We start from the raw sequence: 22139 nt of genomic DNA, 5'->3' as shown, positions 1-22139 counted from the left end.
AGTCAGGGGGGTCCTCTGGATTCAGGCTGCAGGCGTTGTCATGTTGGAGAGGAAGGGGCAATCCAGGGTGGGCACTTGCTCAGAATCACCTGGGAACCAGCTGAAGTTGGTTGGGCCACCTGGACACAGACTGTGGGCATCGGGTCCGAGTGGGCAGGTTCCACGGATCCGGGGTGGTTCTGGAGTCCTTGGATGGAGTTTCTTCTTGGACAGGGCCGCTGTCCATGAGGATTCTTGGTACTCTGTGATGCAGGCAGTCCTCTTTCAGAGGTCGCTGGTCCTGCAGGATGTGTTGCCTTCTTTTTGCAGGGCTTTGGAAGCTGAAGTCAGGCCAGTAGGGCTGGGGCCAAGTCAGTTTGTGCCTTCAGTCTTCTCTTCTGAGTGTCAGCTTAGCTGTCCTTCTTTCGTCTTTCTTTCTTCTGGTGAGGTCACCAGGAATCGGACGAGCTAGATTTAGGGGAGCCCTTAAATCCTGGATTTAGGGGCGTTACAGAGGTCCTGTGTCCACTTCCTTTGGGGGGGGGGGGGTGGGGGGGATGGGGTAACACAGACCTAACCCTATTGGTTCCTGTCCTCCAAACTAAGATTGAGCGTTTTGCAAGGAGGGGGTCACTCCTTCTTGTTTTCCCTAATTTTCCCACCGGACTTGCTGCCAAAAGTGGGGCTTTGTCCAGAGGACGGGAATCTCTACTAGCTGGACAGCCCTGGGGCACTGTAACAAGAGGCCTGAGCCTTTGCTGCTCACCGCCAGGTGTTACATTTCTTGCAGAGGGGAGGTGTGAAGCACCTCCACCCAGAGCAGGCTTTATTTCTGGCCACAAAGAGCACAAAGGCTCTCACCCCATGTGGTCAGAAACTCGTCTGGAAGTGGCAGGCTGGCATAGAATGGTGAGTCCTGCACTAGCAGTTTGGCTAACATACAGGGGGCATCTCTAAAATGCCCACTAGGTGCATTTTCCAATAAATCCAACATTGGCATCAGTGTGGGTTTAATGTGCTGAGAGGTTTGATACCCAACTTCCCAGTATTCAGTGAAGCCATTATGGAGCTGTGGAGTTCATAATGACAAACTCCCAGTCCATATACTCAATATGGCTACACTGCACTTGCAATGTCTAAAAATGGACTTATACACTGTAGGGGCATATTTCTCATGTAGCTATGTCCTCACCTGTAGTATAGTGCACCCTGCCTTAGGGCTCCAAGGCCTGCTAGAGGGGTGACTTACCTATGCAACAGGCAGTGGTTGGTGGGCATGGCACCCTGGGAGGGGTGCCATATCGATTTGGTCTTTTCCTCCCCACCAGCACACACAAGCTGCAATGGCAGTGTGCATGTGCTTGGTGAGGGGTGAGGGGTCCCCCAGGGTGGCATAATGCATGCTGCAGCCCTTGGGGACCTTCCCCGGCCACAGGGCCATTGTTACCATGTGTACCTGTTACAAGGGACTTAACTGGGTGCCAGAGGTGTGCCAATTGTGGGAACAATGGTCCAGTTTTTGGAAAAGAACACTGGTGCTGGGGCCTGGTTAGCAGGATCTCAGCACACTCTCAGTCAAGTTGGCATCAATAGTAGGCAAAAGGTTGGGAGGTGGGGGGTAACCATGCCAACAAGGGCACTTTCCTACAGTAGTTTTCCCCTGCCTACTGCATTATTTCACAAATTTGCCACTAGCTTTACCCCATTAACTTTTTACGAGATCCTGACAAAATTCTTGGTAAGTATATTTGGCACACAGAGAGATGAAGAGTGGCACCTGCTATACTCCGCCTCCCAGTACATGTAGGTGGGTTGGTGGCTCTTCACCTGGACCTGTATTATTTAGCGGCCCAGCACCAGTGGATAAGTAGATGGGTTTCTGGCCTCTCCCTTGAAGAGACTACTTCACAGTTGCAACCTCTATGTGCAGCAGACCTGAAACTGCTTCTGCTAAGGTCCTCTCGTCAACCCCACCAACACACCATACTCCCATGTGTGATCCTGTGTTGTTTCTTTGGAGCTTTAAATCTCACTAAAAGGAAACCCCATATACCCCGGCCATCCCCCTTCTGAGTTTGCCCAACAGATTACGCAGGAGACGAACTCCAGTCAGGACTCGAAGTTGACAACAGTGGATGACCTCTTTAAAGACTGATATTTTCTCTCTTTGGAAGAACTTACTGATAGCTATGGCTTGCACTGTGGTCCTCCCCTCCCCACCCCAAGACCCACGCCTTTATCAAGTGTTCTACAGCTCAGGCCACGTGTTGACTGATCCCCTGGATTAATAGATCCGTTATAATGTTTGCCACCCTTAGGCTATTTTCATTAAGCAACGGGTGACAGACGAACGCAACCAGAGTCTTTCTTAACAAGAAATCAGACAGTACTTTGGAACTTTCCCAGTCAGTATCAGGTAATGCAGAATTCAAAATAATACAATAATTCATACTACCCACAGCCTATCAGGAAATGCTTTTCTTAGGCAGTAGCCTCACATCTTTTGGTCATGTCCACTTCTCAGACCATTTTGGACCTATATTATAAATGTGGTGTCTTCTATATTAGTTCAACCTATTCTGCATTGTGTGGCCTCACGATTTCCCAATCTAGCTGTACTCCTAGAAAAATACACAATTACACACCATTGGAAATCGAGTTTCTCACCTTCCGTAGCGCCCTATACCGAGGCTCCCCTGAAGTGGGCTGGTACTGTTAATTCTGGGTTGCATAGGGAAGAGATTAGAGGCCTTAACTCTTAGATCGCCTGAAGAAAATATTGTTTACACACCCCCACCCCTTTCTTGACCTGCCAACACTAGAGGAACTCTGGGCCTTAGGGCTCTGACTCCCACTCCCCGTCACTGCAGCACTGCACCACGTCATCCACTTGTGGCACTCCAGGTCCAAAGTATAAGGTTGCGAAGGCAGCAAATAATGTGCCAATTTGCCAATGTATCCTGAATGCCTGGACCACTGATTCTACTCTACGATAAGAAATGTAATAAAGATTGTTTGAAAAAAATTAAGTAAGAGAATACAGGTGAGACAGGGTGAGTGTTGGACCTAGCCCTTTTTGCAGAGTTATCCCCAAACCTTCTGCCTTCTTTTTATTCCGATCTGTTTTTGTTGGCTACAGGACTCTGAGCACTTTACCACTGCTAACCAGTGCTAAAGAGCAGATGCTCCCTGTCTAAATTGTATTAGTGATCGGTTTATCCATGACTGGCATATTTGATTTACTTGTAAGTTCCTAGTAGGGTGCATCAGGTGTGCCCACGACCTGTAAAACAATTGCTACTAGTGGGCCTGCAGTACTGATTGTGCCACCCACATGAGTAGCCCCACAAACATGGCTCAGGCCTGCCATTGCAGTGTCTGTGTATGCAGTTTTGAACTGCCATTTTGATCTGGCAAGTGCACCCACATGCAATGCCTAAATCGTCCCTTTTACTACATGTAAGGCACTCCTAACGTAGGCTCAAGGCAGCCACATGGGCAGGGTGAAGTTTGTTTAAAAGGTAGGACGTGTACTGGAGAGTTTTACATGTCTTGATAGTGAAATACTGCTAAATTAGTTTTTCACTATTGCAAGGACCATCTTTCCCATAGGGTAACATGGGGATTGCCTTGAAATATCTTTTAAGTCTAAAATTTGCCATCGGGAGCAGATAGAGAGAGGGAATTTGGTGTCCCTGAACTCACAATCTAAAAATACATCTTTTGTTAAAGTTGATTTTTGAATTGTAAAGTTGAAAATGCCAATTTTAGAAAGTGGGCATTTTCCTGTTCACCAATTCTGTTCCCCTGCATGTCTGCTGAATACACGTCTGTTTGTGTTGTGTTGTGTTAGTCTGAAGCTAACTAGCCCTTTCCAGCTGATCCCAGCAGGAACAACTACTGCAGCCCATTCAAGCCTCTGGCCTTGAAAACACCAACTAGCTTAGAGCTGAACCCTCCCACATGTTAACTCTTAAGTAGAAAGATAGGGCCAACACCAGATTGGAACAGATACAACTGATGTAGTATAATAGCTGTTTTAGGTTCTCCTTGTACCCTGTTAAGGCACAGATTTAATTGTTTTTTTCCCATTAGTACGGAGAAACAGTGGGCATTCCAAATAAGGACCTCAGCCCTGAAAGAAGCCTCAGACCTGCAGTTAGCACTGCGTATAGGCTGACTGAAACATGTTGACAAAAGGATAGAAGCAGTGCTTGATTTGTGCTTGTTTTTTCCAGTGCGGAGCACCGGCATTTTTTGGGGGGCGGGCACTTATTTTTCTGCCTCAAGCATTTACTGCGAGGAAAAGAGACATGGGAAAGACGGAGGAAGACAAAAACGAAAAAGCGCCACAAAAGAAGAAAGCAGAAAGCTGCAAGAGTGATCTGAAGGGGCAGGGGTGGATGTAAATGGATTGAAGAGGCCAGAAATGGTTTTAGGATTACGCTGCCTCAGTATTCCGTGTGCGCACATTTAATTGCAGCAGCCGAGTGTGTAGGCGGAGGGGTTTGAGTACCGGCACCTTTTTATTTACAAATTAAGCCTTCACACCCACACCCTCCGACAAACTGGTTTAAATCTTACCATAAGGAGACACTAATAAGTATCCTGTCGTCTACCACTAGATAATTTTATAACTTTTCTTTTTTGTTAGAGTTCTTTTTCCTTACATTCAGAGGATCAAAGTTAGTACCACAGGCTTCTAGTTGACACGTTTCAAAAAGCTTGTCCATTGGAGCCTACCCTAAAACACAAACCACACTTCTCTGGTGATGAGAAGACCCTAAGGTGAAGCATGTCTCCTCTGTAGGTAAGGGTTTTATGTCCAATTAAAAGATATGTTATAATAAACAGTATGTGCCATCATTTGAACATGATTCCTCAGAAATCCATCTAATCCTGTTTATCGATATTTAAATTTTTTGCTATTCACGCCTCTCTAATACTGTCACACAACAAGCACATAGCCAGAGTGGCAGCGGACGCTGTATGTGTTTATACCCCCCAAAAAACAATAATTTGCAAAGCAACGGGTCTCACGTTTTCTAGAGGTAGAGCTATTTGCATTTTAAACTCCTAACAGGACTTTTCTTGCCACATAAACTGAAAAGTAAAACAGTTTCACGAGCCTACGGCATTCCCTCCCATGTATTTAAAACTGTCTGTAATCTACGGAAAAAGACATTGTTCTGTCTCGGCTCATGACTATTTCGCAAGACAGAATACACTGGTTATCTGAGTGGCTTTACAAAACAAATTAACAGTTACAAATGACAAGAAGGTACTTGCAAAAGGCCGGAGTTACAGATACTTACTTGCACTTTCAGAACTTTTAGCCACTTTTAATTCTAGTGAAGCACAATGACGTCTAATGAATTAAGGCCCATATTTATCAAGGTTTTGCGTTGCCCTTGAGCCATGCAAGGAGGCGCAGGGGCAGCAGCGGTGCAAGGGCGACAAAACCTAAGTGAGATTAATCAAGCCATGCAAAGCCACCTTCCAGACATGGCCTGATAAATCTAGAGTAGCCCAAGTCAGAGCAAAACGCTGCCTTGCAGTAATCTGCAGAAAGGAAGCGTTCTTTGGGTGGAGCACGGTTATTCTCATGCATCCACCTATGGATTTTGCTGCATTCCCAGATTTACCATTAGAGGCAGACCAGGGAATGCGTCAAAATGCTATGCCTCCCCAGTTGAGGCATAACGAGGAGAAACATTTTCATTCCTCCTCAATATTCTTCAGCACACATGGAAAGAGGAAAATGCCTCTCAGGATTGTTTCTATGCAGGAAGGTGTCTCATAATGGATAAAAACGCTCCTGTCTACAATGCAGGCATCCTTGCAACATCACAAAAGGGTGTCTGCATTGGTGCTAAGCTGCACAAAGTGTGCCAGCATTAGGAAATGGCAGAAATGCATGAATAATGTTAAATAAGACACTCCTGCTCTTTTCTGTTTGCGTAGCGCAGCAAGGTGGCTTGATGTGCTGCGTGAAAGATTGATAAATCTGCCCCTAGGTGCACATGAGACTGGCACACTCCTCAAACGCCTAAATTAAATGTGTTTCCCACCAAGGCCTCAAAGGCAAAAGGTGAAAAGGAGCACTATACAAGATTTGTCAAAAGTGTAAATCCTCTATGCTTGTTTAATGCATACACATCCTTAAAATGGCATATTTAATCTATTCAGCTTACCTGTAACGTTTAAGGTTACACTCGCTGGAAGGATCAAAGCCAGGGTCAGCCTCCCCTACATTCAAGCTCGTGACCTCCAAGTTTCAGAGGCAGCCTTCAACTCACTGAGCCATGTGCCTCCTTAGTATGCAAGTTATGACTAAGTAAGGAAACCATTTGCTATTAGAGTTTACGAAAACAGTCTTTCTAGTAATCGAGACATCCTGGCACATGATAACATCAGCAGTGGCATCTACACGGGCTCTGTAACCTACACAACGCAGTGTGTGCTCAGGCGGCCATAGGAATCGCGCGCTCGTAAACAGTGACAGAGAAATATCACTTTCAGTGCGGTAAAGTCAACAACCCTTCTTCAGGAATGCGACTGGTAAGTGCTTCCAGGAGTGCGGCCTACTTTGGAGATGCTTATCTGCGATGCAGAAAGAATAATGGCTGCCGTGAGCTAGGCCTCTTTGCTGTGTTTGTGTGCATCCTTTTTTTTGGCCGTTTGTGATCAGTTAATTAAGTAGCGTTTCATGCAGTTGAGGGCCTGTCCCTTGACAAGGGGTTCAGATGGCTCCCAGACTCACACCTCTGACGACTTAAAAGTCATTTTACTTAATAGATCTGCAAGCACCTGGCACCAGAGGTACAAATGAGAGCATCGAGAGGGTAAGCCCATCCCTGAGGAAGTGTGCTAATTTAGGGTTGATTAGGAATAGTAATTGTTAATCAGATGCTCTGCATTGAAACCCTGCAATTTACCCACTGAGGCCACAAATCTTTGTTAATATTTTTTAATATGCCATTAGACTACGCTGGGTTTAGTAGCAGGTTGCTTGCAGCTGTCAGCAACCACAGTGCAAGCAGGTTTGTGTTTTCGATAAAGATTGTTAAACGCTATGGGAGGGTAAAAATGAGTCTGACGTTACATCCCTACCACTAAAACTTAAGTGAAATTAGGCCACTGGCCTGGAGGTAGGCAGCCTATTTTGTAAAATAAATATAGTTTTTACAGTCAAAGGCTTGATTGCAACCAAGGCAATAATTCATCGTCACAGTAAAGTGCTGACTAATGAGACACATTAAACAGTGGCAAGGAACGATCCTGGCCACAGACTTGGCCGAGTGAATTTAAAACTCGGAAAAGTGGTAAACTGGGAATCAAAATTAACCTAACAAAGATCTTGGAGGCTGCTCCTACTTTCATACTCATGCGACTCTCATTGACACATTAGATTATCCTGCACAAAATCACTCCAACCTCTCTTGACAAGTTCTGAAGCAGGATTCTTCTATTGCGGAGAAAGATAAAGGCAAGTGCTATAATCAAGACCTGCAGAAAGATGGGAACAGTTGTGTCTAAATGGAAACAACCCAAAATCTGATAAAAAGTCATAGCATATAGCACTGGTTTTAGAACTGATAGTATGTTGGGTAGTACCAGATGAAGTATGGAAAATGCAAGACACCTATTTCTGCCTATGATATGTTAATGATTTTGCAGAAGCGTATTTAACAATGACAACTGATGTAATTAACATATAGAAATAAACACGTAGGCCCTATTAGATGAAAAGCTGCATTTTAAATGCAACTGAGAGCAGTAGGCTTTCACAGCTACATATATTTAGCTAAAAAGACTCTAAGATGCATTTTTTCCTTTTACTCTGACCTAGGTCGGAAATGTGAGATTTAAAACTTTCAATGACGCAAATGTGCTGAGATAGAAGATTAAATAGAAAAATGTTATACTTCGACCTTCCTATATAGTTTCCATAAAATATAATAATGTGTTAAAATGTTTTGATTAACTTCTTTAGAATGTTTCTTCATGAATACGTTTTCCTAGTTGAAGTGTATGGGGAAAGGGATTATCTCATGTAGTAATTTATAGACCTAACAATGAACTGTTTTTTGTGTTGTGGTAAGTGAAAGGTGGGACTCATACTCCAACCTGCAAGAAGTATCTATTTTGTTACTTATTAGAAATGTAATGTTTCAAAGTCATTGCCTTTAGACTGCCTACATGACGGAAGCCTTCCTGCTCCCATGATGACATTATGCATTGATTGGATGAGGCAGATACAACCTGTAGTAATAAGCTGATATGAAAAAATATATAAGCACATGTCCCTAGAGTAGAAGAGCGCCAACCTTCACTTAAGATTTATTCTGACCCAGACTCTTTGCTGACACTTTTCAGATTCATTCTGAAAAAGGTTTTATTTCCCTGTCTGAATCTATGCTGCTCTGAGACTCTACTGAGTTTCTTGAACCTTTCTATGGGAAGTTCTACTTTATGATTTGATAATATATATTAATAGCTTCATGCTTTCACCTCTCAAATTTAGAGCTCTTCATGGGTTCTGAGTGATGCTTTTATCACTTTTTCAATAGCTTAGATTACGGATTTTTCCTTTATGGAACAAGCTTGATGTATTTGCTCTAATATTAATGATTTATTTTGATCAAGCCTCTATTGATTATTTTGTGGCTGAATAGTAAAGATTTACTTAAATTGACACTGTGATGCATGAAATTATTTTATTTTACAGTTTCTGATTAATTATTTATTACAGCACAGGTCTATCAACCTTGGGCACAAGAATTAACAACAGGGACTTTAAATGCCCGGATGAGTTGGTAGGATTCTGCTGTAAACTAAATATTTATTTAAAGTCTCTGCTTCACCCATTTTAACCACTATCTCATTCTCTATTGACCTCTCTATTAAACAGATGTTCTAAGTCAGCACAGTTTTATATTGGGCAATAGAGGTGAAGTCCCTCAGCACCCTAGGTGATGCTTGGAAAAGAGGTGATCATTTTATGGCATTTGAGATTTTCTACGAGTACAGGGAGTGCAGAATTATTAGGCAAATGAGTATTTTGACCACATCATCCTCTTTATGCATGTTGTCCTACTCCAAGCTGTATAGGCTCGAAAGCCTACTACCAATTAAGCATATTAGGTGATGTGCATCTCTGTAATGAGAAGGGGTGTGGTCTAATGACATCAACACCCTATATCAGGTGTGCATAATTATTAGGCAACTTCCTTTCCTTTGGCAAAATGGGTCAAAAGAAGGACTTGACAGGCTCAGAAAAGTCAAATCATTAATTTGCTCACTGTGCTACAACAGACAGAAACCAAACAAATGTGAATCAATCTTGGTTGTGTGCCATAAAGAACAGCTCGAACTGCCCATTTATTTTCATTCTTAATGGTAACATAGGCGGCCTCAGAGCTGGTTTTGCTTTATGGTGAGTGAGGATGTGAAATCTCAGAAAAAGAAGGTTTATGTGGCATATGTGGAATTTAGCAGCACCTTTGGGTGTAGACAGATCCACACTTTGGCACAAAGTTATTAAATCAGGTATTTCATGGGAGCTGTTGTGCTCACTGATGACTTCACTCTGAAAATTGGTAAAGGTACTTTTGGGCACCGGAAACAAATATTTTGATCAAACCCATGTTAGTGTCTAAAAATGGTTGTGTATTGGCTGCCTTGTTATTCTTATTATACCTGTCTAGTTTACATTTTTACTAGATAAAGTTGGCACGGATGCACCAAAATTAGGATCAAATGCAGTTTCTACTCTGCTGTATGCTGACGACCTGGTTTTAAGGGCTCTCACCCCGACTGGGTGCAGAAACAACTTAACATTTTAGCCACTTTTACATTATCTCTTTATTTCTCAGTTAATGAGAGAAAACATAAAAATATAATAATGGGTGCAGGAGTTCTCAAATCACCCTGGCCATGGTGTTATAATGGGGCAGGCTAGAGGTTGTAATAGAGTACATCTTTTTGGGAGTACGTTTCTTAATCTCTGGTGGATTTATCAAAATAGACTACACTTCTCTAAAATAGTTCATATGCAATAGTTTACTGCAATTTTAATGCACAAGGTAAGAGATGTGCAAGCACTTTTGAAGGTGTATGTAGCAAATATACCACCTGTGGCACTCTACAGTATAGAGCAGTGGTTCCCAACCTGTGGCTGCTTAAAAAATGTAATAATATTAGGTCCCAGCTATCAGTAATGACTCCTTGAGGGTCCCAGTGTTCCAATAATGATTCAGTGGGGGTCCCGGACTCCAGTATTGATAAAATGGGGGTCCACAGAAGTCAAAAGGTTGGGAACCACTGGTATAGAGGCTATATCGATGTCCTCCCTTAACAATGTACCTCATATTGAATCTGGTCTGTGGAAGGAATACCTTGGCATTAGAAATACCAACTTGATTGAAATAATAAGTCTCGAGCTAGGCTTGACTGGGACAAGTTATCAAACTTATTGCCAGGTCATTCATTATCGTTTTCAACTATTTTGCAGCCCAGAAAAAAAAGTTGAAAAAGATGTTAGAGAGAGAACTTCCACGGGACAGGATTGAGACTTATACAATTGGTAAAATGTATAGCTAAAGCATGAAACAGAGGAATCGGAACAGTGGATTAGTCTTATCATGTAAGAACAGCAGTATTTTGAAGATTTGTTTAAAACAAAAGATTGGGAAGATGACAAGTTTTGGGGAAGATTTGCACCACTGTTTACAGACCAAAAGGTTGCAATTGAGCTGTATGTTTGTAAGCTTTGGCATGATGTAATTCTACATAAAGGAAAAATATATATATCTGTAAAAAGAGTTTTTATGAGATTTAAGTTTGGTCAAATACCGATCGGTGAAAATAGATGTATCAAAAGGGAAGGAACTTATTTTCACCCAGGTTGTTAGTTTTGTGATGCCGAGAAACAGGATATGAATCATGTCTTATTTTTCTGTCCAGGTCTTTTACACATACAAAGAAAATTCATTTTACCGGAAAACTCTGAAAATTAACAGCAACGTAAAAGTAAGCACTTTATTTACTGCTAAATCTGCCTACTGTTAATGTCAGCTATCACAATTATTTTTGGACCTTTTCTTGCACTTTATGAATCACATGATTTTAGAAAACGTTTTAGCGACTATTAGCTAATACTGATGTATTTACTTTTTGTATCTTTTGGGGCCAGTTGTACGAAGCAATTTTCAAGTCGCAAAGGGGCCGATTCTGCGACTTGAAAAATGCTTTTTGGGATGTACAAAGCCCAAACTGCGATTCGGTAACTTGTTAATGTAATGTAATGTAAATGTTCTAACTTGTTACCGAATCGCATTTGGGTTTTGCGATTCGGTATTAGGAAGGGGTGTGACAAGGGCGTCCCTTCCTAATACCAAATCCAAATGGTATGTATGATTGTTTTGTGACCGTGACAATCGCAGTTAGCACCAGTTTCAAACGGGTGCTAACCCATTCGCAAACGGGAAGGGGTCCCCATGGGACCTCTTCCCCTTTGTGAATGTCAGCGAAAAAAAATTTTCAGAGCAGGCAGTGGTCCCACGGACCACTGCCTGCTCTGAAAAAAATGAATAGAAAACTTTTAATTTTTGTTTTTTAAATGCATCTCGTTTTCCTTTAAGGAAAACGGGCTGCATTAAAAAAAAAAAAAATGCTTTATTTAAAAGCAGTCACCGACATGGTGGTCTGCTGTCTCCAGCAGGCCACCATCCCTGTGAGAGCGGCCATTCCCAATGGGGTAGCAAATTGCGACCCACCTCATGAATATTCCCCATTGGGAATCGCAAACAGTGTAAAGTACACTGTTGTACATCCGGTTTTGCGACTCGCAAATTGTGAGTTGCAAAACCGGATCTTTGTAATGTGGCCCTTGGTCTGTTATTATATGTATAAACTTTGTAAGTGGTCTTCAGAGTCTCCTGTGGAAGCACTTTTCTGAATAAATAGCTATGTTTCTATGGCACAGCACTCTGCAGTCAGTGCCCACTTGTACACTTCGGTATTTGCATTCAGTAGCACATTGAAGAAAACACGTATTGTCTTAGTCAAGACATAAGTTTATTTGCAGCTTGGCAACTATCCCTCCACCCAACAAAGGTATGTTAAGCTATGGGTTAAACCAGAGAATATGTAAGTGTCAAACCATCAACTGCCATCTTGTTAATACCCTCCAAAGAGGCTTTAGTGGCCACCTTGAGTAAATGTATGTTTATCTTTATAGAGCACCTAAAGTCTTGCTGGGTGTCTGCTTGTGTACTGCGGACAGAGTTCTTTTATGACTTCCAATGTAAAAAATGTCTATGCGCTAAGGTCAGGGAAAAGGAGCACTTGATGCCCCCCACATATCACTCCTATAAGTCAGTTCCTTGTTCGTGGCTCTCTCCCACTGGCTTCTTTGCCTGACACCTTGCTCAATCGCCTGGATACCCTTGCGGGTCATTAGTGCGCTATACAAATCAAAATAACATAACATACCTCACTGGATCATCTGTAGGCTCTGATGGTCTCCCATGTGATCATTTTGGTCACAAAGTCTCACTATTTCAGTTAATTCTGTATTTCATGAGCCTAGTCTTTCGAAATTGGCAGTCATCTCCTATTCTGATCTCCTGTTCTGGTATTATGTGGACTCTCTTACAGGAGACTCCAGAGCCTCTTTTCTTCCCCTGACTATGTCTAGAAATCAGAGGTTGTGGTTCCCACTGCGAGGACCAAGGACACATCAATCTAGTATGTCTGAGCCTGGACCAAATCGATGGAAGCCATCCAACCCCGCTAAACCTCCTATGGCTCAGCTCCTTCTAAATGCTCTTCACATTACTTCCTTATGATCCTGAGCTGAATAAAATGCCAGAGCTTGAACAACTCAGTTTTCTTTTTTATTCTGCCATGGTTGTCTTTACCTATGGATCAGAGCCAAATACTTCCCACAACGGACCACAAAACCAATGTTTGTTCTACAACCCATGCACATACTGTCACACTCCACTTCCTTTTACTCAATAGCCACCACATCTGAGCTTTGCTAGAAGCCTTCCCTCTGTGGGCAGGTAGTGTTTTTTAACAACATGGAGGAGCCCTCTGACAACCCCTTTCTCAATGTTCCTTCTGCTCTTCCAGGGTTCTCAACCAACCCAGATGACAGGGTGTCCACAATTCATGTCAGAAAGCAGGAACTACAGCAGCTGTTAAACATTTGTGTTATAGCTTCACCGTACAACCACAGCTGAATTTTGCAGCAGCTGCTGCTCATCATGAAGGGCATAACTGTCAAAGTATGGTCGTTAAGCAGCACTCACCACACCACATCTCCATTAGTACCCCAGAAGTAGAACAGTCTTGGGATCCTCAGTGTTGGTATAGTCTACAGGGATAGTGCTCCCACACCAATTTAAGGGCTCACTAACCTCCCCATAAGGGCTGGCATCACAACACATCCCTGGGCAGCCAACTCTCAACGCAGACAGGAGGCTACGAGGTAAACAGTGCGGGTGCTACAAGAAGACACCGCCATATTCTCAGCCATCTGCTCTTTAATGTAACATGAGGTTAGACATAAGTGACAACTGCTCTAAGCTGGGGGGTCTGATCATAAATACTAATGAATTTGTCTTCAGGCAAATCTAACAAATCTAAAAGAAACACCTAAAATAAATAAAATCCAACATACAGAAAAAACTTGTAGCACGTTTCAGTTGGAGTTTATATACATTTACAAAATAACTTATGTTTCAAACCAAACTGGATATTAAGGTATATTGCATTTTAAAAATAATACAAGAACAAATGGAGGATGAGGAAAAATTGCAGCTGCAAACTCTCATGGCTTAAACCTCAGTATTTCAAACTGTGCATGGTGGTATATTAGAAGTGATCAGAATAAAAGTGTATTCTTCAGTGACCGAAGAGTGCGGAAGCACTCAAAAACAAACTCTGCTTTAAATTAGTTTAGATTTGCAATAAAAAAAGAAATCACTCACTGAATCCTTGACTTCTATTTCATAAACCTTCTTGAACGTATCTCGCTCAAAAAAGAGCAGTTTTCCATTGCCAGCATTCTTCTTAACTGATGTCCCAGTTACAATCAATTTATCATCTGGACTAAAGCAGCAGTCTGTCCTGTGAGGTTAATTTCAAAGAAAGAAACTGTAATAGACTGCTTCATCAAAGCATCACAGAAAAAGTACACTAAATTGTGCCAAGCATTAAGAAGGGCATCTCTTTGCGTTCCAACACTGAAGTTTGAGACTAAAGATCCTGCGCTCTTCCAAAATGGGATCCACCAACAAGTTTACAGACAGACATCTCTTAGGTATTTTGAAGAGAATCTATATTTTGAAGTAGATTTGCTCAACCCATGTAAATTTAATCCTCCAAGCAAAGTAGTCCTCGATTTTAAGCCACCTGCATTTTCAAGCAATAGTGTAGGAAAGTACCATCTTGCCTGGCATGTTACCCCCGTATTTCACTGTATATATGTTGTTTTAGTCTATGTGTCACTGGGACCCTGCCAGACAGGGCCCCAGTGCTCATAAGTATGTGCCCTGTATGTGTTCCTTGTGTGATGCCTAACTGTCTCACTGAGGCTCTGCTAACTGGAACCTCGGTGGTTATGCTCTCTCTGCTTTCCAAATTTGTCACTAACAGGCTAGTGACTAAATTTACCATTTCACATTGGCATACTGGTACACCCATATAATTCCCTAGTATATGGTACTGAGATACCCAGGGTATTGGGGTTCCAGGAGATCCCTATGGGGTGAATCATTTCTTTTGCCACCCATAGGGAGCTCTGACAATTCTTACACAGGCCTGCCAGTGCAGCCTGAGTGAAATAACGTCCACGTTATTTCACAGCCATTTACCACTGCACTTAAGTAACTTATAAGTCACCTATATGTCTAACCTTCACCTGGTGAAGGTTGGGTGCAAAGTTACTTAGTGTGTGGGCAAACTGGCACTAGCCAAGGTGCCCCCACATCGTTCAGGGCAAATTCCCCGGACTTTGTGAGTACGGGGACACCATTACATGTGTGCACTATACATAGGTCACTACCTATGTATAGCGTCACAATGGTAACTCCGAACATGGCCATGTAACATGTCTAAGATCATGGAATTGTCACTCCAATGACATTCTGGCATTGGGGGGGACAATTCCATGATCCCCCGGGTCTCTAGCATAGTACCCGGGTACTGCCAAACTGCCTTTCTGGGGTCTCCACTGCAGCTGCTGCTGCTGCCAACCCCTCAGACAGGTTTCTGCCATCCTGGGGTCCAGGCAGCCCTGGCCCAGGAAGGCAGAACAAAGGACTTCCTCTGAAAGAGGGTGTAACACCCTCTCCCTTTGGAAATAGGTGTGAGGGCTGGGGAGGAGTAGCCTCCCCCAGCCTCTGGAAATGCTTTGATGGGCACAGATGGTGCCCATCTCTGCATAAGCCAGTCTACACCGGTTCAGGGATCCCCCAGCCCTGCTCTGGCACGAAACTGGACAAAGTAAAGGGGAGTGACCACTCCCCTGACCTGCACCTCCCAGGGGAGGTGCCCAGAGCTCCTCCAGTGTGTCCCAGACCTCTGCCATCTTGGATTTAGAGGTGCTGGGGACACACTGGACTGCTCTGAGTGGCCAGTGCCAGCAGGTGACGTCAGAGACTCCTTCTGAGAGGCTCTGACCTCTCTTGGTAGCCAATCCTCCTTCCTTGGTAGGCAAACCTCCTTTTCTGACTATTTAGGGTCTCTGCTTTGGGGAATTCTTCAGATAACGAATGCAAGAGCTCACCAGAGTTCCTCTGCATCGCCCTCTTCACCTTCTACCAAAGGATCGACCGCTGACTGCTCAGGACGCCTACAAAACCGCAACAAACTAACAAGACTACTACTAGCAACCTTGTATCGCCTCATCCTGCCGGCTTTCTCGACTGGTTCCAGGTGGTGCATGCTCTGGGGGTAGCCTGCCTCCTCTCTGCACCAGGAGCTCTGAAGAAATTTCCCGTGGGTCGATGGAATCTTCCCCCTGCAACCGCAGGCACCAAAAGACTGCATCACTGGTCCTCTGGGCCCCCTCTCAGCACGACGAGCATGGTCCCTGGAACTCAGCAACTCTGTCCAAGGGACTCCCACAGTCCAGTGACTCTTCAGTCCAAGTTTGGTGGAGGTAAGTCCTTGCCTCCCCACGCTAGACTGCATTGCTGGGTACCGCGTGATTTGCAGCTCTTCCAGGATTTCCTTCGTGCACAGCCAAGCCTGGGTCACCGACACTCTAACCTGCAGTGCACAACCTTCTGAGTTGTCCTCCGGCGTCGTGGGACTCCCTTTTGTGACTTCGCGTGGACTCCGGTTCACTCTTCTTCCAAGTGCCTGTTCAGGTACTTCTGTGGGTGCTGCCTGCTTCTGTGAGGGCTCCCTGAGTTGTTGGGCGTCCCCTCTGTCTCCTCCTCTAAGTGGCGACATCCTGGTCCCTCCTGGGCCACAGCAGCACCCAAAAACCTCTACCACGACCCTTGCAGCTAGCAAGGCTTGTTTGCCGTCTTTCTGCGTGAGAACACCTCTGCAAGCTTCATCGCAACGTGGGACATCCGTCTTCCAAAGGAGAAGTCCCTAGCTCTCTTCTTTCTTGCAGAACTCCAAGCTTCTTCCATCCGGTGGCAGCTTCCTTGCACCCTAAGCTGGCATTTCCTGGGCTCCTGCCCACTCTCGACACTGTCGCAACTATTGGACTTGGTCCCCTTGTCTTAAAGGTACTCAGGTCCGGAAATCCACTGTTGCATTGCTGGTGTTTGTTCTTCCTGCGGAATCCCCCTATCACGACTTCTGTGCTCTCTGGGGGTAGTAGGTGCACTTTACACCTACCTTTCAGGGTCTTGGTGTGGACTATTTTCTAACCCTCACTGTTTTCTTACAGTCCCAGCGACCCTCTACAAGCTCACATAGGTTTGGGGTCCATTCGTGGTTCGCATTCCACTTTTGGAGTATATGGTTTGTGTTGCCCCTATACCTATGTGCTCCTATTGCAATCTATTGTAATTATACACTGTTTGCATTACTTTTCTTGCTATTACTTACCTAAGTTTGGTTTGTGTACATAGATCTTGTGTATATATCTTATCCTCATACTGAGGGTACTCACCGAGATACTTTTGGCATATTGTCATAAAAATAAAGTACCTTTATTTTTAGTACTTCTGTGTATTGTGTTTTCTTATGATATTGTGCATATGACACCAGTGGTATTGTAGGAGCTTTACATGTCTCCTAGTTCAGCCTAAGCTGCTTTGCCATAGCTACCTTCTATCAGCCTAAGCTGCTAGAAACACCTCTTCTACACTAATAAGGGATAACTGGACCTGGCACAAGGTGTAAGTACCTCTGGTACCCACTACAAGCCAGGCGAGCCTCCTACAAATATCCATTAATCACCCCCCTGATACAGCCGGGTATTGTCATGGGACCTGACAAGTGATGGTCTCAGTGTAGGTGAGACAATCTATTATTTTCCATCAAGGAGATGGTAAAGGAAACCCTACTTATTACAGTGCTAACTGGTGTGTACATAGTCATGTGAACATCTAGATCCACCCTAGTGAGCAAGTTACTTACCTCTGTTAACAAATTATATGATAGAGACATATTCTAGTTTCAGATTCCTTACCTTAGAATTTCCCCCTGGCGCCAGACTGTATCCCGAGATTCTACTTCGAGCAGTACCCTTGTGTGCCTTCATGTGGCGTTGGTCGACTTGGCATGCGTTGTTGGCATCGTGGTCGACTTGATAATGTCGCAGTCGTATATAGGCGCCAACCAGGTGGGCTGACAACAGTTTCTTTTCACGACTTTCCACACCAGTAACACGGAGCCATGAAGAACCCAGACATTGGTGTGGCAGAAAAGGAAGTCCCTAGTAATCAGTTGGCAAAGCGGGGAGGTTCGATAAGGAATCTGCAACGAGAATATGTCTCTACCAGATAATTCGTTATCGGAGGTAAGTAACTTGTTCATCTGACAGACTTCTAGTTGCAGATTCCTTACCCTGGAATAGATACCCAAGAAATATCATCCTTGGTGGTAGGCTGCGAACCAAGATCAGACTAAAAAGATCTGCAGGACCAAACAGCCAAAGTAGCCGTCTCTGCTGACCTGACTGTCTAGGCAGTAATGCTTTGTGAACGTGTGCAGGGATGCCCACGTTGCTGCCTGTCAGATGTCAGGGACCGGACCTCCACGTGCAAATGATGTGGTTGCAGCAGATGCTCTGGTGGAATGAGCACACAAACCCTCCGGGAGTGCTTCTTTGAAAAAGTGTAGCACATCTTGATGTAGAGGACAACTCAGCAAGAGATGGTCTGCTTCTGCACTGCCCATCCTTTCTTCTCACCTATAAAGAGTGGATCGTCCACCCAGAAATCTTTTGTACAATTGAGGTAGAACACCAATGCTCTTTTTGGATGCACACAGTGGAGTCTCTCTCCTCTTAATGAAAAGGATGTGGGGGTGCATTAAAAGAAGGCAAAGTGATGGATTGGCCTACATGAAAGGGAATGACCACTTTAGGAAGGAAGGTGGCCCTGGTACGAATCACCACTTTGTCAGGATGGATAGATAAAAATGGTGGCTTCAAAGAAAGAGCTTGAAGCTCACTCATTCTGAGAGCAGAGATGATGGCAATCAGGAAAGCAGTGTCCTATGTGAGGAGCCACAACAGACAATTGTGAAGTGGCTCAAAAGGGGCACACATAAGGTAGGTAAGGACCAGGTTTAAATCCCATTGGGGCATAATGACCAGGGTCAGAGGAAACAGATGGGTGAGTCCTTTATGTAACCTCCCCACAATGGTAGACTTGAATACGGAAAGTTGGTCTGGCAATCTGAGAAAGGCCGAGATAGCAAATAAATAGCCTTTAAGTGTGCCCAAAGCAGAGCCCTGCTTGGTAAGTGAAAGGATTAACTGGAGAACCTCAGACAGAGGTGCGGAATGAGGGTCAACACACTTCCTGATACACTATGCCACAAATTTGTGGCAACAACAGGAGTATACCGATTTGGTGGAGAGATGACAGGCTGCCAATATAACATTGAAGACTTTGAGTGTAAGGTTGAAAGCTGTCAACTGCAGCCGCTCAATCTCCACTCAAGAAGAAGACTGGACAGGTTCGGGTGGAGAACCGTGAACTGCCCCTGCTGCTGCGATGGACAATCCTCCCGAAGGGGCTATTTGATTGGAGGATCCTTAGCCATGCTCAAACGCTCTGAATTCCAGACTCTTTGTGACCAGTCCGGAACCACAAGGTTTACTTGGGCCTGGTCATTCTTGATCTTCTTAGGAACTCTAGGCAGAAGTGGTCTTTGTGGGAAGTCGTAAAGGAGGCCTGAGCTCCCCAAAAAGCGTCAGCGAGGGAGTGCTACCTTGGAAACTCCAACTTGCAAAACAGCTGACATTGCACGTTCTCTGCGGAGGCAAACAGATCTAACAAAGGCTCTCCCTGTAGGAAAGTGTCCTTTTTGGCATAGTTACCTCCTCCACTTTTTACCTGATATTGATGCTAACTTGGCTGAGTGTGTGCTGGGATCCTGCTAACCAGGTCCCAGCACCAGTGTTCTTTTCCTAAACTGTACCATTGTATCCGTAATTGGCACCCCCTGGCACACAATTAAGTCCCTTGTAAAAGGTACCAGCGGTACTAAGGGCTTTGTGACTGGAAGGGGAGAGGGTCCCTAAGGGCTGCAGCATGTATTGTGCCACCATAACGGACCCTCCAACAAACACATGCACACTAATATTGCAGATTGTGTGTGCTGGTGGGGAGAAAAAAGTAAAGCTGATATGGCATCCCTCTCAGGGTGCCATGTCCACAAACTATTGCATGTGGCCTAGGTAGGTCACCCCTCTAGCAGGCCTTACAGCCCTAAGGCAGGGTGCACTATATCACAGGTGAGGGCATAGTTACATGAGCAATATGCCCCTACAGTGTCTAAGTCCATTCTTAGATATTGTAAGTGTGGTGTGGCCATATTGAGTACATGGGAATGGGAGCTTGTCATTACAAACTCCACAGCTCCATTATGGCTTTACTGAAGACTGGGAAGTTTGGTATCAAACGTTTCAGCACAATAAACCCAACACTGATGCCAGTGTTGGAATTATTGTAAAATGCACACAGAGGGCCTCTTTGAGATGCTCCCTGTATTTTCCCAACCCTTTAGTGCAGGACCAGTCTGTGATAGCCTGCCACTAACAGACAAGTTTTCGACCCTTTGTGCTCTCTGGGGTCAGAAACAAAGGCTGCTCTGGGTGGAGGTGTTTCACAGCTCCCCCCCTGCAGGTACTGTAACACTTGACAGTGAGCCTCAAAGGCTCAGGCTTCCTGTTACATTGCCTCAGGGCACTCCAGCTAGTGAAGATGCCCGCCTCCCCGGACCAAGCCCCACTTTTGGCGGCAGGTCTGGCGGAAAAATTAGGTAAACAGGGAGTGACCACTCCAGCTAGGACCATCCCTAAGGTGTCCAGAGCTGAAGTGACCCCCTCGTAGCAAAATCCTCCATCTAGATTTGGAGGAAAGGGACTAACAGGGATAGGAATGTGCCTCCCTCCCCAAAAGAAGTGTGCACAGGAAGGGTGTAGCCACCCACAAGGACAGTAGCCATTGGCTACTGTCCTCTGACCCCTGTAACGCCTCTAAATCTAGTATTTAGGGGCACCCCTGAAACTTACTCACCTTGCCAACACAACAATGCCTGCAGTCTGTATCGGACGAAGATTACTTATGCCCAAGGAGAACCCTGCACACACAGTCCCCTGTCCTTGGGGATTCCTACTGACGGTCCAGCAATGTCCAGTGGATGCCTCTTCTGCCTGTCCAGCCTTTGGTTTCCCAGAACAGACTCCCTGGACCCAGACTGCAGCATCTTGTGACCCGCAGGATCCCTCATTGAAAAGCATTGGGAGCCCAGCTTTGTGTTTGCACCCTGCACCCAGCCACCCCTGTGCTGCCCCTCACCCACCCCCGGTGGGGACCTAAATTCCCCAGGCCTGTGCCCTGGAACCGCGGGTACTTACTTGCAATTTGCTTTCTACCAAGAACCCTCAGTCCTCCTAGGATTCAATTGTAAACCCAACGCCAACTTTGATCTCTGCACCCAGCCGGCCTTGTGTTGCTGGTGGGTTTTAGGGTCAGCCTAAACTTTGACCTGTGGACATCGTAACCACCAAAGACTAGAATTGCAAGTAGTGTACTTACCTGTTAACTGTGCTAACTTCCCCTGGACTCTATTGACTCCTATGAAAAATTGCACTGTGTCAACCTTTGAAATAGAAAAGTGTTACATACTTGTAAACTGCTTTATCTGCAAAAACCAAACAAAGTACATTTGATACATATGCTTGATACCTATTTACAACTGTAAGATCCTGCAACAAAGACCCTTTTGGTTCTAGAAATAAAGCAACAACATATATTTTTGCTATATAAAAACAAGTGGTCTGGAGTTAGTCATTGAGTGTGTGCCTCATTTCTTGACTGCGTGCAGCAAATGCTTTGCACTACCCTCTGATTAGCCTAACTGCTTGACCACACTACCACAAGAGAGCATTAGTTTGATCTACTTTAGCCTCTGTTATGCCTCTGAGGAACCCCTGCACTCTGTGCACATTATACATCATTTTGGTATAGTATATCCAGAGTCAGCGTACTACAGCCATGAGGCCCAGCAGCCTCAGAGCCATTCTCACCGAAACCCTGGATAGAGGCCGAAACATGGGTATCATAGCCATAAAATCCTGGACTCGCTTTTCTGGGGCATCGACCCAAAATTGCACTGTGTCCAGAACAGCTCTATTGAAAGGGAGCATTTGAGAGTGAGTCAGGTGTGACTTCAGCATGTTTATAGTGAACCCCAGCAAATGCTGGAGGTTCGCTGTAGTCTGGAGGTGTTTGCCTTCAACAGCCTGTTGATGAGGTAGGGGAAGACTGAAACCCCTAGCCTACAGAGAGACGCTACAACCACCACCATCACTTTTGTGAACACCTGAGGGGCGCTGATAAAGCCAAAGGGGACCACAGTAAACTGAAAGTGCTTATGACCTACCATGAACCGCAGGTAACATCTGTGGGCAGGCAGGACGGGAAAATGAAAATAAGCGTCCT

The 22139-nt window shown here is 44.7% G+C and overlaps 1 protein-coding gene across 1 annotated transcript in view; it reads right to left on the bottom strand.

Annotated features, from left to right (window-relative positions):
• Positions 1 to 22139, bottom strand: part of WDR70 (WD repeat domain 70) — a 1287307-nt gene that overhangs the window by 377847 nt on the left and 887321 nt on the right. The window contains exon 12 of the mRNA XM_069221254.1: positions 13983 to 14121. Coding sequence (XP_069077355.1) covers positions 13983 to 14121 — 139 coding nt within the window. The remainder of the gene's footprint in view (positions 1 to 13982; positions 14122 to 22139) is intronic.

Source organism: Pleurodeles waltl, chromosome 1_1 (genome assembly GCF_031143425.1).
Source record: "Pleurodeles waltl isolate 20211129_DDA chromosome 1_1, aPleWal1.hap1.20221129, whole genome shotgun sequence".
Lineage (NCBI taxonomy): Eukaryota > Metazoa > Chordata > Amphibia > Caudata > Salamandridae > Pleurodeles > Pleurodeles waltl.
This window is presented reverse-complemented; position numbering and strand designations above follow the sequence as displayed.